The sequence below is a fragment of the Barbus barbus genome, assembly GCF_936440315.1.
Source record: "Barbus barbus genome assembly, chromosome: 12".
In the NCBI taxonomy this organism is placed as follows: Eukaryota; Metazoa; Chordata; class Actinopteri; order Cypriniformes; family Cyprinidae; genus Barbus; species Barbus barbus.
This window is the reverse complement of record NC_136740.1, coordinates 31573221-31587004: the sequence shown is the minus strand read 5'-3', so window position 1 is coordinate 31587004 and position 13784 is coordinate 31573221. Positions and strand designations below refer to the sequence as shown.

Below are 13784 nucleotides of genomic sequence, written 5' to 3'. Positions count from 1 at the left end.
GTATGTGACTTCTGCACCACTTCAGCAACCAAACGGAAATGCAACCTGCTCGTTTGTGTAAAAATATCACCAACTATGAAAAGACAAACACAACAATACACAGAAATGTAATCTCACTACTACAGTAATTCTTATAGCAGCTCCTGTAAATAAAGCGTCCACTGAAAGAGCACTGCGGTATTGCCAGGTATTTCAACACGACACCCTCGGGTCCTGCTCCTTTTCTCCGTGTCACCATCTCTCCTTCTTTGAATACTTTCACAGATTCAGATTTCAAACTTCAAGAGGCTCACAGAATGTATACTTGACTCAAAAATGCCCTAAAGTCACGTCTCAGCGCAATTATCAAATGAGCTCAATGCAAACATCTTGTGAGAGCTTAAAAAGACTGGAAGGGATTTGTGTGAACTAAAAAGAAGTTCACAGCAAATCTAGCTTGTTTTGCACCAAACATTGTAAGTAAAAAATGCACCCTGCATTATACGCTTTCAATGCAACCACTGACAAGACAAGCTTTTAATTCACAGACATCAACTTGTAAACCTAAACTAGAAGGCATTACTGCATTTCCAGGCCACACAAGACTTCACTTAACAACTCAAAGGTCTAATCGGCTTCCCGTGACTCTGCCCTGTAGGTTTTTTGGGTGCTGCTGACATATAAAGCATGAAATATGACATGCATCACCCTGAACAGGTGCCATACGGCCGCAGGGGAAAGTCTGGGGTTTTCTACACTGATGTAATCACAGTCTGGGAGGAATAACGTTCCTGCTGGATCTCAGACAAGCTTTATTATCACACTTATACAATAGAATAATAAACTCAAGTGATTTACAGTAAGCAAACTACAGAAAGCAGCTCAGAATATTTAAAACATTCTGTAAGCGCAAGTAATAATGCATCTCATTTAAGAAACACAATATGTAAATTATTATGTAAATAGTTGCGTTTATGCAACAGTGCATATACACTGTAAAAATGATTTTTCAATGCTGTAAGATTACAGTGGATTTTACAAGAAAATACTATTTTAGTCTCTACACAGCTAAATTTAATCTGTTACTTACCATTTCAATGTAAATATTTGTGAAATTTACTACTAATTTCTAAATGAAAATTGTTTTATCAACAAATTTCTTCCAGTGTATGGATAAAAGTGATTTTTAAAAGACGTAAATAAAAAATTTAAGTGTTTTACAAGAAAATACTATTTCAAAATTTCATGTTTAATTCAATGTTACTCAGCGTTTCGTTATAATTATTTGTAAACATTTACTCATTTTTTTGTGTAGCGTTAAAAGTTATTTTTTGAAGATGTAAATAAAACAGATTATTGAACTGTTTTACAAGAACATTTTATTTCAGCTTCACTACTTCAAAATTTCACGTTTAATTCAATGCGTTATTTGCCGTTGCTTTATTTTTTTACAAGCAATTTCTGAGTGAAAATTGTAAATCCAAAATCCTTTTTGTGACAATGTACACAAGAACAATTTAATAAATTATATTAACAATTTATTAAATTGTTTTTATCTGAGAGCATCGGTGCAGTTAAATTGATAATATTACTAAACATTTTATGTACTTTATTTCATTGTTTTTTAATGATTTTTAAGGAGTTGAGACACCAATTCAATGTCAACAACAAAATTTCACACTATTAGCACGAGTAAGGTAATGCGTAGTTGGCGTGCTGTCCTGGGAAAGGCCTCCGAGCTCGGGAATGGCCCGAACCCAGAGTACCCCCCCATAGTGTGGTGATACTTTTGAGTGGAGAAGGGGCTGTGGAGGGATGCTGATTAACCGTCAAATTAATAGAGGTATGTCAGCTGTATTTATATATTTTTGCAAAACTCAAAACGCCAGTGTGGGGAATTTGCAAAATTGCATTGACTCGTGTAGTTCTGGATAAATGAACATCAGATAGCGCTAAATAACAGTTAATGGCAGCGGTGCAACTAATGCTGAACTACAAATGGAAATGTGCTGACTAATGGACTGGAGCAGCTCAAACATGGACTTTTAATTACCTACATTTGAGTTAATCGTTGCATGAATAAGGCCAGGAATACTTGGGCTAACTTGTTCATTGCATGGAAACACCTCCATTTATGATGCATAGAAGAATGTAAGAAAGATTGGAGCAGCGGATGATGACAAAATGTTTATTTTTGGCTAACTAAAGTCTGAATATAAAATGTTTTGCCTCAGGAGTAGCATGACTAACAGACTTCTCTATAGCCTTCCAACTTGCTTCTTCAAACTGCATGAAATTGAGCATAAGCATTTCCTCTGCCTGCTATTTCCAGCTTCATCAAGGCCCTGATTGTTTTCCATTTCACATCCCGAGTGTAAGACGAGATGATGCTTACCTGTTCTTTCACCTGCCTGACCATGCAAACGTAACGCATGCTGGACTGCAGCGCTGCAGCTCGGACTGCATTAAACAGCTATTGTTCTCACAGATTGTCTAACCTTGAGGCAACATGAACTGAACCCATGAGATCATGAGATCCAATAGCTTGTGATCCAAAGCCCTCGAGTCAATGCAACACCCAATCACTTACTGTAAGAAATGCAAAATAGAACACAAAACTTGACTAAATGAGCAATGCATTACAAAAAACGGTGTTGCATTACAGTTTATGCAGATTTACTAAACGGCATATTAGCATCAGATCGCAATCCTATAAAAGTGCCGATGGGAGTGCAAAGTTCTACTGACAATGCACAAATTAAAGAACATAGTCAGATCATTTCCATGATGACCAACACAATCCACCAAGAGCAGAGCAAAAAACAAACAAAAAAAGGCAGGGGCAGGGATAATCAGGTGTGTAATCTACTAAAAACAGGCACTAAATAGGTTAAGACATGCCTTTTTGGGCATTAAGTAATAGTGCAAATACCAGTAAACTTACTGCCAACCACTAAATCAAACATTCTTGTTGTGCATGAAAGTGAAACTTCTACAAATGCATATGCAACGATCAGCCTCAAAATGAACTGCATCCATGCCTTTTCATTACGTTTCACTGTCTTCAGTAGTTTTTAAAGCCAAAAGAGGTCTTGCAATCTGTTAGTAAATCTTAAGTGTGACTAAAATTAGACTATATTATTATTTAGTCATTTAGCAGACGCTTTTATCCAAAGCGACTTACAAATGAGGATAACAGAAGCAATCAATTGTAGTATTAAAACAACTAAAAACAGATCCAAAACTAAAGCTAAAACTTTATAAATACTACCTGTACACATTTTAAAAATAAAGAAATTAAATCAAAACGACAAATGCATACAAAAATTTTAAACTTAACATTTAAATGAAAAACAAACAAAAATAAATAAAGCTAAAAACAATTCAGAATATTAAAGAACAAAATGTATAAGAGTATAATAATGATTCTAACATAACACTAAGCCAAACACCAAAAAACAACAGCTATATATATATATATATATATATGCATATGTATATGCCAGGCTCAGATGGAACTTGCATTTTTTCCACGCTGATTTTAAGGAAAACAACTGATTCAAACACAGTAAAGTGTGATTTACGAAGCTGAGAGTACTGTATTCTTATGGTAGTTTAAATATTTACTAAACAGTCAATCTAAGGGTGGAGATTTGTAGAAATTAATTAATTATAAGCAATCAAATTAAGCTCAGATTCCATGTGAACCAGATACTAATAACCAACATTCAACATGGCTTTAGTATGTCACAGGTGTTAAATGAACATGAAGTATCACACCAGTGAAACATTTCATGCATACTTCAGTTCCTCAAGACCATATTCTCATCACTGCTTCAACTACTTGTGCTATTTAGCATTAAACCACCAGACTCAAGACAAAGCTAATGACTGTGCTGACTATGTTAAAGTTGCACTTTAGTCTTATACCCCCAGTTTCACAGACAAGGCTTAAGGCTAGTCCTAGACTAAAATGTAAGCCTGAGCTGTTTCAACTGAAATAAATGTGCACTGACTGATCTTAAAATATGTCAATGCCTTTGTTTTGTCTCAAGATGCTCACCAGTAATGTTTTTTTTCTAAGCATGTTTATAAAAAGTACTTAAATGTCCTAATTGAACTATGGCCTAATCCTGGCTTAATCTAAGCCCTGTCTGTGAAACCGGGCCATAGTGTTTTAAATCATTTTAGTTATTCTGAGGACACAAAGCCAAGCCTTAAGCACCTGCTATCACAAATCATATAAGCGCATTTGTCCCTGATTTCATTTGAATCAGTGAAATTGAATAGGCAGAATTAACAGAAGCACTGCTCTCGCTTCTATCAGCTCTAAACCTTAACAGCATTTTTTTTTTTGTGATTATATAAAGGAAACATATTAAACTCAAGTAAATTGTCTACTCTTTCAAATAACCTTTGTGAAAATGAAATGTCAAAACGTGAAATTCAGCGTAACAGATATGTTCATTTAAAAAACGAAACATACTTATTCTGATCTGTATTTATTCAAATATATAAAAGAAAAAAAAGTGATCATACTAAATTTTACTATAATTTAAACAATTAAAACTTCTTACTGACAAATGGGTAAAACCTAGTGGTCTGAAGGATAGTGGCAAAAATGGGTAAAGATTTAAAATTACAATTAATTAGCATTTGGCAGCTGCACTGTAATCCTTAAATAGTCTTTTAATGTCATCTAATGATTCTTGGTTTAATATAAGCCTGACAAGATTTTTTTGTTATATGTTATATTTTTACACTGAATGAGAGTTTAGTGTCTTCAGTAAACCATGGTAAAAAAAAAAAAAAAAAGACAAGATTGAAAGAATAAAAATGTCATCATCCACTCTTATTGCTCCAAACTTTCTATGATTTTCTTTCCCCCATGTATCATAAATAGAGGTGTGGTATTTTTCCATTCAATGAAAGTGTTAGTCCAAGTATTCCTGGCTATACGCATGCATTAATTTAAATATGTGACCCTGGACCACAAAACCAGTCATAATGGTCAATTTTATGAAATTGAGGTTTATATATCATCTGAGAGCTGAATAAATAATCTTTCCATTGATGTATGGTTTGTTATGATAGGACAATATTTGTCTGAGATACAACTATATGAAAATCTGGAATCTGAGGGTGCAAAAAAATCTAAATATTGAGAAAATCTCCTTTAAAGTTGTTCAAATGAAGTTCTTAGCAATGCATATTACTAATCAAAAATGACGTTTTGATATATTTACAGTAAGAAATTTACAAAATATCTTCACGGAACATGATCTTTACTTAATATCCTAATGATTTTTGTCATAAAAGAAAAATTGATCATTTTGAACCATACAATGTATTTTTGGCTATTGCTGCAAATATACCTGTGCTACTTATGACTGCTTTTGGGTCACAAATGCATAATTAAATGTCCATGTTTGAGCTGCTCCACTAGTCAGCAAATATATGCACTCTCCAGTTATCAGTGTCGTCCACTTGTATACTCCAAACTGCTTACATATTTATCATATTACTCTAGCAACCCTGTTCTCTAGTTATCCGTATCAGCATGAGCCACCGAAAAACTCATAGTGTTCAAGCACAAACTGCATAAAAGCATGCAATGGTTATCTACTGTACGGCATCTTGAACTTCTGCACTGCTGCAAACATGAGGCCTGTCCAGGAATTTCACAGCAGCGCAGAAGTTTCCCAGCGCAGGCCATCGAGAGCACGCCCAGAACGGGCCCCGCGTTCACTTCGGCTACTCTTGCATGAACACAAACCCAAGCAGAGTTTCTGTGAGCATGCATCTGACCGCCGAGGGCCATCAACTCCTCTGGGCTGCAACGTGACGCTTCTGCCCTGATAAAAATCTCAGCAAAAACACATGCAGGCAATTTGTGAGAGGGTTCAGACTGACAGCTTTCACCTATAATGAGGAGAAACACGGCTCAAACATGTCACTTTAATAAAAAATAAAAAAGCACATTTAATACTTAAACATGCCGTGATTATATGACTGTACCTGCTTTCTCCTTTTGCATTGGAGGGCGGTGGGTGAAGAATAGTCTGGTTTTCCTCCATCTCAACCACACATTTTGTGTTGAGCTCAATCTCTGCAAGCCAAAAGTTGTTAAAACTCGACTAAAAATTTCGATTTTCGATCAAAAAGTCCGAAATGCATTAAAATGTAACACTTCATGTGAACCATACCTGAGCTACACCAACTTATTACAGGCAAAAAACTATTTAGTTTTGAAATATTAATGCTTGTTTTTACTTTAAATCGTCTCTTACCTCTCCTGTTCATTGGTCGGACTCGAACCGCGACTTTTACCTTCGTATCCGACATTTTTGTACAATTTTAAGGCTTTAAAGTGGAGGAGAAAGCCGCTAGCTGCTCCGCACGGCTAGCAGAATAATAACATCAAACTCCCTGCAAAGTGTCCCACAGAGGTGCTTGTACCCTGCTAAAACACCCCAACAGTCCATACCCGAGCGGAAAAATCAGTGAATATTAATCCAGACGAGTTTGAGTTCAGTGTGTGTGTTTATAAAGGATCCTCCGCCGCGGAGAGAGCAGCTCCAGCATCATCCAGACCGCCATCTTCCGCCGACTGGCCCCAAAAACACACAAATGTGCAGTGTGCATGAATATGCATGAAAGAAAGGAGTTTAAAAGAGACCACAACGACCTGTGTAGCTCCTGCATGGCGATATAAAATAATGGGTCGTGTTAAAAGAGGAGGAGAAACAGCATTACCTTGTGTCTCATATCAATAAACTCATGCTACTATTTAGCACTTTAAATGTTTCTCATTTGTTGATTTCTCCTTTCGAAAAAGTAGGCTACTGACATGCAGAAATATCTCAATTAAAAGGTTTGTTCTATTCAAAATTAATTTAGTATTAATATGCCTGAATCAATTAATAAAAGTCATTTTATCAAGTCTCAGATAAAAGAAACATAGGTAATGTAATAAATGAGCAATTTCTAATTTTACACTGTACTATGTTATTGACATTATAAGAATGGCCAAATGTAATAAAAGAAACAAATTACAGCAGTAGCATCTGAAGAAAATGAACACAATCAGAGTATAATTACGTAAACATTAAATGCAAATTAAAAGTGCCACTTACTGTGTTTTTTTTTTTAATGGTAATATCACGGTACTTTGATGAATACAGTATAATGGTAGGCTACTCCATAAAATGCATGCATCTAAAGAAAATGAAGATAACTGAAATATAAATAATAAAAGAAAGTGTATATATGCCACTTATAGTATGTAATAGATGGTAATATCATGGTACTCCATAAAATGCATGCTTAAAAACATCAATTTACATCTATTTGTGATAACATTGCACTTAATATATTTTAATGATATTGATATTATAATATTGTATATTTTAATTAAAAGACTTATGCATGCATAAAATGTTTTTTGCAATACATATCAATTTACATTTATTTGTAATAACATTTGCACTATATTTTAACGACATTGATATTATACTGATATTATATATATTTTTAGCCCAATCCAAGGCCTTTTACGCATAACCATGTGTGCCCTGAAATATTTAATTTTTATAACTTATATATTATTGTATATTTAATATTATTTCATACTTCTTTTTGCACTATTCTCATTGTATGCAGCTCAAATGCAAACACTTAGATACTAATGCACAGTTTTTTCATGACAATAAAGCACATTAATCTGATTTTCTCTAGAGAAAGTGCGGGTCGTTTTCACTGAGATGTGAGTTACAGTTAGAAGTGCTTTATAACATGCTGTGACGGCAACAGTAGCCTGGTACGATCAGGGGAAACGGAGCAGAGCAAATTATAGGAATCCCCTTAGGGTTGCTTTAATCACTGTGGATTAAGCATTAAGAATTTATCAAATTATTTAATGCATGCAATTTTAAATAAGCATACGGCCAGTATAAGAGCTACACTGGGCGTGTATGCATTTAACATGACTTTGCTTAAATGTTGCCCTGTAGCAACTTAAAGTCATAATTTGTGTCAAGTGGTTCCAAAACAATTTCACAAATTTTAGGTTCCAGGATCCCTTGCCTTGCTCAAGGGCACCTCAGTCGTGGTATTGAGGGTGGAGAGAGCGCTGGACATTCACTCCCCCCACCTACAATCCCTGCCGGCCGGAGACTCGAACCCGCAACCTTTGGATTACAAGTCCAGCTCTCTAGCCATTAGGCCACGACTTCCCCTCGTAAACTTACATATGAATTGACAATTTGGTTATTATTAATTTATATATAATGTGAACCAGTGCTTTCATTTCTTCAACAATGAATATCAGGGGTGACTAGTGTACATTATACAATACAATATAAACACAAATGCATCACAATGCATTTTGTACACTCTATGCTCATGCATAAATTGTGTGTAATATTAAAGCAGGCTAACAAGTCAAATTCCCAATTTGACCAATAAACGTGAAACTCTAGAAACTTATTAGCCTAGAGCTTTAGCCACTATCCCACCAAACCTAAACTCACAAACAATCCACCTAAAATATGCATGGATTTAATTAGTTGTGTATTTAAACTTCTCTTTTTCAGAGCTGGGTAGTAACTCATTACATGTAATCTGGATTACGTAATCAGATTCCCAAAAGATATCTACCGTTTATATAGTTTCAACATCTAGTGGATAACAGACTTCAGATGGCCATCCAAAGACTTTTAAAAGAGTTCCTTGTGCATCAAAAACAATGAATCGTTTCTCAGCATCGTGCACCACCACAATCTGTCCTGATGTTTCGTCCACAGCCATTCCAGTAGGGTTGACCCATCCTCCAAAGCCCGAATGGAGATGCAATGTCCCCCAACCCATGCTTGATGATCAGAGGATGATTTAGGATGACATTCACACAGCAGAAGCTCTTGGAGATCTGCAAGTGCATGGCATTCAGAGGTGCTGCCAACGTCCCGCAGTTTCCTACAAAAAGGACACTCCAGTTTCTTCTGGATGGGGTGAGACAAGGCAGACTCATTTGAGACAGAGCACATGGCCGCAGGGAAGATTTTGTGCCGTTTGGTCTCGCTTCTCCAGGGAGAACGTCCCAAAACACACTTTGCAGTCCAGCAGGTTTGACTGGATCTCTGTCAGGACGTCTTCGGCTCTCATACATGATGGGACGGCTGTCTCGGACATCTAAATAAATACTGTCTTTATGACTGGCAAAAATGGGTTGAGGGGATGAGAGAGAGCTTTATGACAGCAAACATGATCATGTGACTGTATAAACATGAGCTGAGTCTGTACTGCTCTCGTGTGGTGAGACGGAAAAATCACTTTACATTTCAACAGCAGAGAAACCTTTCAACATGTTCATATGAAGACATTTTTACTATTACTAATTCAGTTAAAAAAAGTCTAATATGCATATATCATCTATAATAAGCACTAGTTGATTGAATGTCATGATTACAGCTATGATACCACAAAAATACATATTTTAAACTTAGGTGTTTGAAGTAAAAGTTCTTGGGAAAAGAAATGCCTGGATTCTTTTTTACCTCAAAATTAAACTAAAAAAACAGGAGACATTATATTTTGCATTAAACAATTATATTGTATATACACTATAATGTGACATAAATCACTATAATCATAAAATTGTGTCAAATCAATTCAAATCTGTATTATTTATAACAATAATAATTAATAACCATTACAAAAGTGGGAATTTTGGTATAAATAGTCTATATATTCACTACAATCATAAAACTGTATAAAAGCAATTAAAATCTATTTTATAATCATCAAGTTTTACAAAAGTGAGAATCTGAGATTTGGCATGAAGAAAATGATCTATATATTAATTGTGAAATTATTTACTATAATCATAAAATTGTATAACAGCAATTAAAGTCTGTATTTTCATTAATAAGCATTAAAAATATGAGAATTACATATTTTGCATAAAGAAAATGGTCTATATATAATATCACTATATATTATTCACCTAAAATTCTATAATAGCAATTAACATTTTTAATATTCTTAACATGAAGTATTACAAAAGTAAGATTTTTTTATTTTGCATACAAAAATAGTCCATATATTTACTGTGACGTCATTTACTATAATCAAAAAATTTAATAATAGCAATAAAATAATCTATATTATCATTAAATATAAAGCATTAGAAAAGTTAGAATATAATAATAGCAATTAAATAATAATAGCAATGAAAACAAATACTTTTAAATTTAAATGATAGAAAATAAAAATGATTGAATTTAGTGGGTAAATATCCTTATTTTCCTGAAAATTGCACAACAAAGCATGGTCCTAAAGCAGGCTTTCTGAAACATGAGCTGGTTTTGTGAGGCTGAGAGACGGAGCTCAGAGCTCTACACGTGTCTATTTCTGTCTGACATCTGACGCCGCTGGTTAGTAGAGCTGGTCAAATGAGCTCAGCGTCCACCAATGCAGATCCAGACCGCTTTCCTGCGCCAAAAACACTCAAACACTCATACAGTCACATCAGTTATTTCCACACTACCCTCCAGCAGTTCTGTCATAAGTGGCATTTAATTCAAATATGACTGTGACTGCATGTTAAAGCACACACGACTATATCTATTAGGTCAATTCATAAATAACTTATGTGTGACCTTGGAGCACAAAAGCAGTCATGAGTAGCACAGGTATATTTGTAGCAATAGACAACAATACATTGTATGGATCAAAATTATACATTTCTCTTTTATGACAAAAATCATTAGGATATTAAGATCATGTTCCATGAAGATATTTTGTAAATTTCCTACCGTAAATATATCAAAACGTAATTTTTGATTAGTAATATGCATTGCTAATAACTTCATTTGAACAACTTTAAAGATGATTTTCTCAATATTTAGATTTTTTTGCACCTTCAGATTCCAGATTTTCAAATAGTTGTATCTCAGACAAATATTGTCCTATCATAACAAACCATACATCAATGAACAGATTATTTAGATGATGTATAAATCTCAATTTCAATAAATTGATCCTTATGACTGGTTTTGTGGTCCAGGGTCACATTTTAATAGAATTATATAATATAATAAATTATATAACTTTTATAAATAATAATAATAATTATTATTATTAAAAAAAAAATTATTAATAGAATCATAACTTATATTTTTATTATCATCATTATATTCGAATTTATAATTGTATTATAAAATCAATAAAATAAAATGTATTTTAAAAAAAATGAACGGCATCTGATGATGATCTGGCTGCAACATTTGTTACTGAAGGGACAAACAAATGACACATTGTGCTGGTTAAGAAAAGGCAGAAAAGCCCAAAACCAAAACAATAAAAAAATACAGGAAAATATAAAAATCACAAGAAACATGAAATTTAATCACAAAATTCAGTTACATCCCAAGTAGTTGCATGTAAATTGTGAGCAAACAAACATACACAATCGTCATATATTGAAAAGCTGCAAAGTTCAGTCACGTTGTGCCATTCTTCAATGAAAACTAGTCGTTTAATATCACTGAAAGACATTGAATCGTTTACAATTTACGTGAAATGCAAAAATCAGGACAAAAAGGCATTTAAAGGTTTCACAGTGGCCAAACAGACACACAACACAAGAGTTTGGCAAATGGATATGAAGCTTCACGTGACGCTCGGACCATCTGCAGATCGTCACATTAATACAGGAACATAATTCATTCACAGGACAAGGTGTTTGATTATAAACACTAGTGATATATCAACAGACGCGTTAGTGTGAGTAACAAACACTGACCAGCCTAGTTAACGGATGAGCAGATTCCTGTGAGAACGGAGGAAACAACGAGTGCAAAACATTTCAGTCTGAGGATACTGACCAGATTTACATCAGCCACACCGCTCTCGAGTTATCATATCAGGAAAAACACTAATGCACAACACGCACACAAACAGGTAACAGGTGATAGTTATTGAAACATGCATGCAGGCACACGATATCGGTGTTAAACAGACACGGAAGTCTGTGAAGGCTTGAATACTGCTGTAAGGGTGTGATGATCAGGATCATATTAATGTGATAAACAGATGATTCTAGCAAACATGCAAAACTAAAAACTACAGAAGCTTATTTCAACAGAGGAACAAAACAAAATCTCACTATTCTGATGTTTTTCTGAGTTTATTTTTTACAAGTCTCAAGACTTTTTTCATAAATAATAATCCTACATTATAAGTTGGGAAAATGTAATAATGTTTATGGTTTCTTTTTTATTTTTCTCTGCACTGTATATAAACTGTATTTCTGTATGTATACAATTACATTTTAAACTGTGCAATTGCAAATGCAAGAAAAATGCCATAAATGTGATAGAAAAATCTCAACTGTGACAAAAAGTCAGAAATGTGACCAAAAAAAATCTGAATGGAAAGAAGTCAAACGTGAGAATTTGAATTGCAAGAAAAAAAAAAGTCTCAATTGACAAAAGTGAAAGGTGAGAAAAATGCAAGATAAATAAATATAAATGCAATTTAGATTTTTTTTTTAAATGTAATAAAATTTTACTTTAAAATTGTCATCATATGTGAGATGAAAAAATCAGAATGCGACAAAGTCATAAATTTGAGAGAATTTTTTTTAAGGAAAAAGTCATAAATGTGCCCTTTTTTATTTTGACAAGCTTGTTTCCTCCAAGGAATAAAAAAGAAAAAAAAAGCAATTTTGACTTTTTTCTTGCATTTGCAAGTTTGTCTCACATTTGTCAGCTGTAAACTTGCAATAACATTTTTCTTCTCAGAATTGAATGAATCTCTTAATAAAAAATTTAAAAAGTCAGAATTATAAGATGTAAACTCAGAATTGTGAGAAAAAAGGTCAGAATTGCTTGAATTTGTATTCCGTGGTTGAAATAAGCTTCCATGAGAAAGGCTTCTCTCTGGTGAGAGCATTGAAAACGGCAGCAGCTGTTGAACATAACTGGAGAACAGAAACGCACTAGAGTCAAACATCAAACTAGGGCTGTCGCGATAACCGCAATATGGCAATACCATGCTACTGACCAGCATAACCGCAGAGGAATGCAAGAATCGCGATATTTCCATGTTTTCTTTTTCTTAAGGTTACGCCCTTCTCGTTTTACACTTTGTGCATGTGTACTGAATATTAGTAATGATAATAATGTGTACCATGCTGATTTGTACAGAGGCTCAGTAAATTTGCACTTAACAAGCCTAAACAGACAGCGAATGAAAGAGAGATCGACTGATCGCGTGCGATTACCTGCATCTGTCCTTCAGGCTGAGTCATGTATTTGTGAAAATCGGTTGTCATGTCCAAGGAAAGCAGTAGCCCCTCACTGCAGAACAAAGATCCAAGGGACGGGGTTGGATCCACATCTAGGGGGTGGAGACGGGTAGGTTCAGGTATATGTAAGGTGGGAGGAGTTGGATCTAGAACCAAACCCTGCCCCCTGGATCATGTGTTCTGCAGTGAGGACCATCAAGGAAAGCGAAATCTGTCTTAGCCTCGACGCATTGCTGGTCAACTGAGCCTTTAAAAGTGACTCTCAAAGTTAAAATGATTTCAGTGCGTTTCATTACACCTCTCTTTGAATGAATCAGCGTTTTTGAACATGTAGTTGAATGAACGCTTTAAAGACTCACTCAAAGACTTCTCTTCTGTTTACTTCACTTCCTGTTTCAACGCGACTTAGTTTCGGTTTCATTGGTTTCTGAATATGACCTCTATATATGTGTATACCGTGCTATTGAGTCACTCAAAATTACCGCAAGGGCAATTC

The 13784-nt window shown here is 34.5% G+C and overlaps 2 protein-coding genes across 5 annotated transcripts in view; both read right to left on the bottom strand.

Annotated features, from left to right (window-relative positions):
- The window catches only part of kif13a (kinesin family member 13A), a 79962-nt gene extending 73371 nt beyond the window's left edge, over nucleotides 1-6591 (bottom strand). For 3 of the 4 annotated variants that reach the window (XM_079430902.1, XM_079430905.1, XM_079430904.1), the window contains exons 1-2: nucleotides 6270-6591; nucleotides 5998-6088 (exon numbers count right to left, since the gene is read on the bottom strand). In XM_079430902.1, the coding sequence (XP_079287028.1) occupies nucleotides 5998-6088; nucleotides 6270-6324 (146 nt within the window). In that variant the 5' untranslated portion in view covers nucleotides 6325-6591. The remainder of the gene's footprint in view (nucleotides 1-5997; nucleotides 6089-6269) is intronic. The other variant, XM_079430903.1, reaches the window with a different exon arrangement.
- The window catches only part of ifnlr1 (interferon lambda receptor 1), a 676379-nt gene that overhangs the window by 191206 nt on the left and 471389 nt on the right, over nucleotides 1-13784 (bottom strand). The window lies entirely within an intron of this gene.